Source organism: Tupaia chinensis, unplaced genomic scaffold (genome assembly GCF_000334495.1).
Source record: "Tupaia chinensis unplaced genomic scaffold, TupChi_1.0 Scaffold000239_1, whole genome shotgun sequence".
Lineage (NCBI taxonomy): Eukaryota > Metazoa > Chordata > Mammalia > Scandentia > Tupaiidae > Tupaia > Tupaia belangeri.
This window is the reverse complement of record NW_006159717.1, coordinates 568,125-570,305: the sequence shown is the minus strand read 5'-3', so window position 1 is coordinate 570,305 and position 2,181 is coordinate 568,125. Positions and strand designations below refer to the sequence as shown.

Here is a 2,181-nt window from a genome sequence, read left to right as displayed (position 1 = left end):
ATCTCACTCACTCTTTTATGTTTATCTAAAGAGAGAGAAACACACACACACACACACACACACACACACACACACAGAGAGAGAGAGAGAGAGAGAGAGAGAAAGAGAGAGATAAAGAAAGTGAGAAAGCAAGCCACCAGGTTCGGGACTTGAACCATGGACAAACACGCGGAAGTGTCCAGCGCCTTAACCACCATAGCAGTTGTTGGTCCCCACAGATCACATCTTAGATCTGAAAAGGTAAACCTGAAGGAAGCACAGTCTCAATATAGCTCTCCCTGACATTTCCAGAGCTCTTTCATACTCATTTCATTTTACCATGACCCTCCCCGAATTGCTACAAGATCATGAAGGAAATCTGGATCGCCATTTTATGGAGGCAATAAGTGGTCAAATAATTCGTCAAAATCGCAGGACGACTGCTGGCCTCGAACCACCAACAAACTGATACGCTGCCCAGCTCAGCCGCTGCTTTCTTTTTCCTGGAACCAGTTAAATATTAACCAACTCTTTTAGGGGACCCCAGCATATAAATAAATAAGAAACCTTTTAATACTTAACAATCAAATTATTACCTGTCTTTCCTAGGCAGAAAACAATACTATGGAACAAGGGTAAACAGCCCTTCTACAGATAACCTCAACAAATAAATGAAATCAATTCTGGAAGGCCTCTACCTGCCTGAGAATTCATTCCAGACCTCAAGGAGGCCAAGGGTAAGATTACTTTTTAATCTGAATAGAGGAACCTAAATAAACAACAAAGATAAAAGTCACTATTAAGACAAAGCCCTTTTCGGGACCAGCAGGTGACATGGTGGTTAAGGTGCTAGACACTCCCACATGGCCAACCATGGTTCGAGTCCTGGACTTGGTGGCTTGCTTTCTAGTTTCCCCCCTCTCTGTGTGTGTGTGTCTCTCTGGTCAAATTTAAATAAATTAATGAATAAATAAAATTAAATAATTACATTTTTTTAACAAAGCCCTTTTCAGTGAGGATTATATTAAAACACATAAACTAACCAGCAGAAGCCAAGGCCATAGTAGGTGTCCATGGTGCTGACGGAACCGAACACACTAAGAGTTGGGCAAGTATGAGGCAGCTATCTTCACCCACATCCCTAACGCCTCTTAGACAATCGATCACGCTTATACTCTCATTCGAGTCTGACTTTCTCTACGATAACAAGTTACATAACTGCCAGAAACCTCTTGGTTGCCGCCTTCTTCCTCCTCTTCTTTCTCGTCTTCCTCTGGTCCTTCCTCTTCCTCTTCTTCGTCTACCCCCTCTTCTCCATCCTCCTCGGACTCATCTGTCATCCCCTCCTCCTCCTCTTCCTCAAACCCATCTTCATTATCTAATTTAAACAATGCTTGGCGTTTCTGGCGCTCCTCAAGCCTGCGGAGTTTCATTGCCTCTTGCAGTTTAGCTTTTAGCACCTGGAGTTTTTCACCTGAACAGACATATGTGGAAATGGTTTAGACCAACAACCAACTACATTACCCAGTAATGTGCATTTTAGGCAATACTGTATGTTCTAGTCACACCCCAAAAGAAAAATCAGAGACAACAGTAGATTTTATTATTTCAACACAGGGGAATTATGAATTAAACTGTAAAAGAGAACTTCTATGCCCTGGGATAATATTACTCAGGGATTAAAAATAACTGTTTAAAAAGGAAAAAAACTGTGGGGTGAGGTAGGGCTTCAAAAATCTGGCACAGGTTCGGCTGTGGTGGCACATGTGGTCGGGCACTGCCATGTGATACTAGAGCCACATGGGAGGCTTGGGTCCAGATCTCAGATGCCTTGAACACACTGAGCCGGCCCATGCCTGGCTGTGATCCTGGCTGGCAGGGAGGCTGAGTGCAGGGTCATGGTATGGAGAGATCCCATGAAGGGTAGCACTCTGTCTCTCAAGAAATAAATAAATAAACATAAAATTGGCTCATCAGTCATGAAAAAAGCATTGATTATTGTGCCTATTAAAAAGAGAGGGGCAGGGACCAGCAGGTGGCGTGGTGGTTAAAGCGCTGGACACTCCCACATGGCTGACCACTGTTCAAGTCCTGGACCTGGTTGCTAACTCACTTAAAATAAATGAATAATTAAAATGAAAAAGAAAAAAAAAAAAAAAAAAAAAAAAAAAAAAAAAAAAAAAAAAAAAAAAAAAAAGGGGG

General features: G+C 42.3%; 1 protein-coding gene across 1 annotated transcript in view; it reads right to left on the bottom strand.

Moving 5' to 3' along the window:
• The window catches only part of CLSPN (claspin), a 44,264-nt gene that overhangs the window by 15,573 nt on the left and 26,510 nt on the right, over nucleotides 1-2,181 (bottom strand). The window contains exon 10 of the mRNA XM_014587879.2: nucleotides 1,209-1,453. Within this exon, the coding sequence (XP_014443365.1) occupies nucleotides 1,209-1,453 (245 nt within the window). The remainder of the gene's footprint in view (nucleotides 1-1,208; nucleotides 1,454-2,181) is intronic.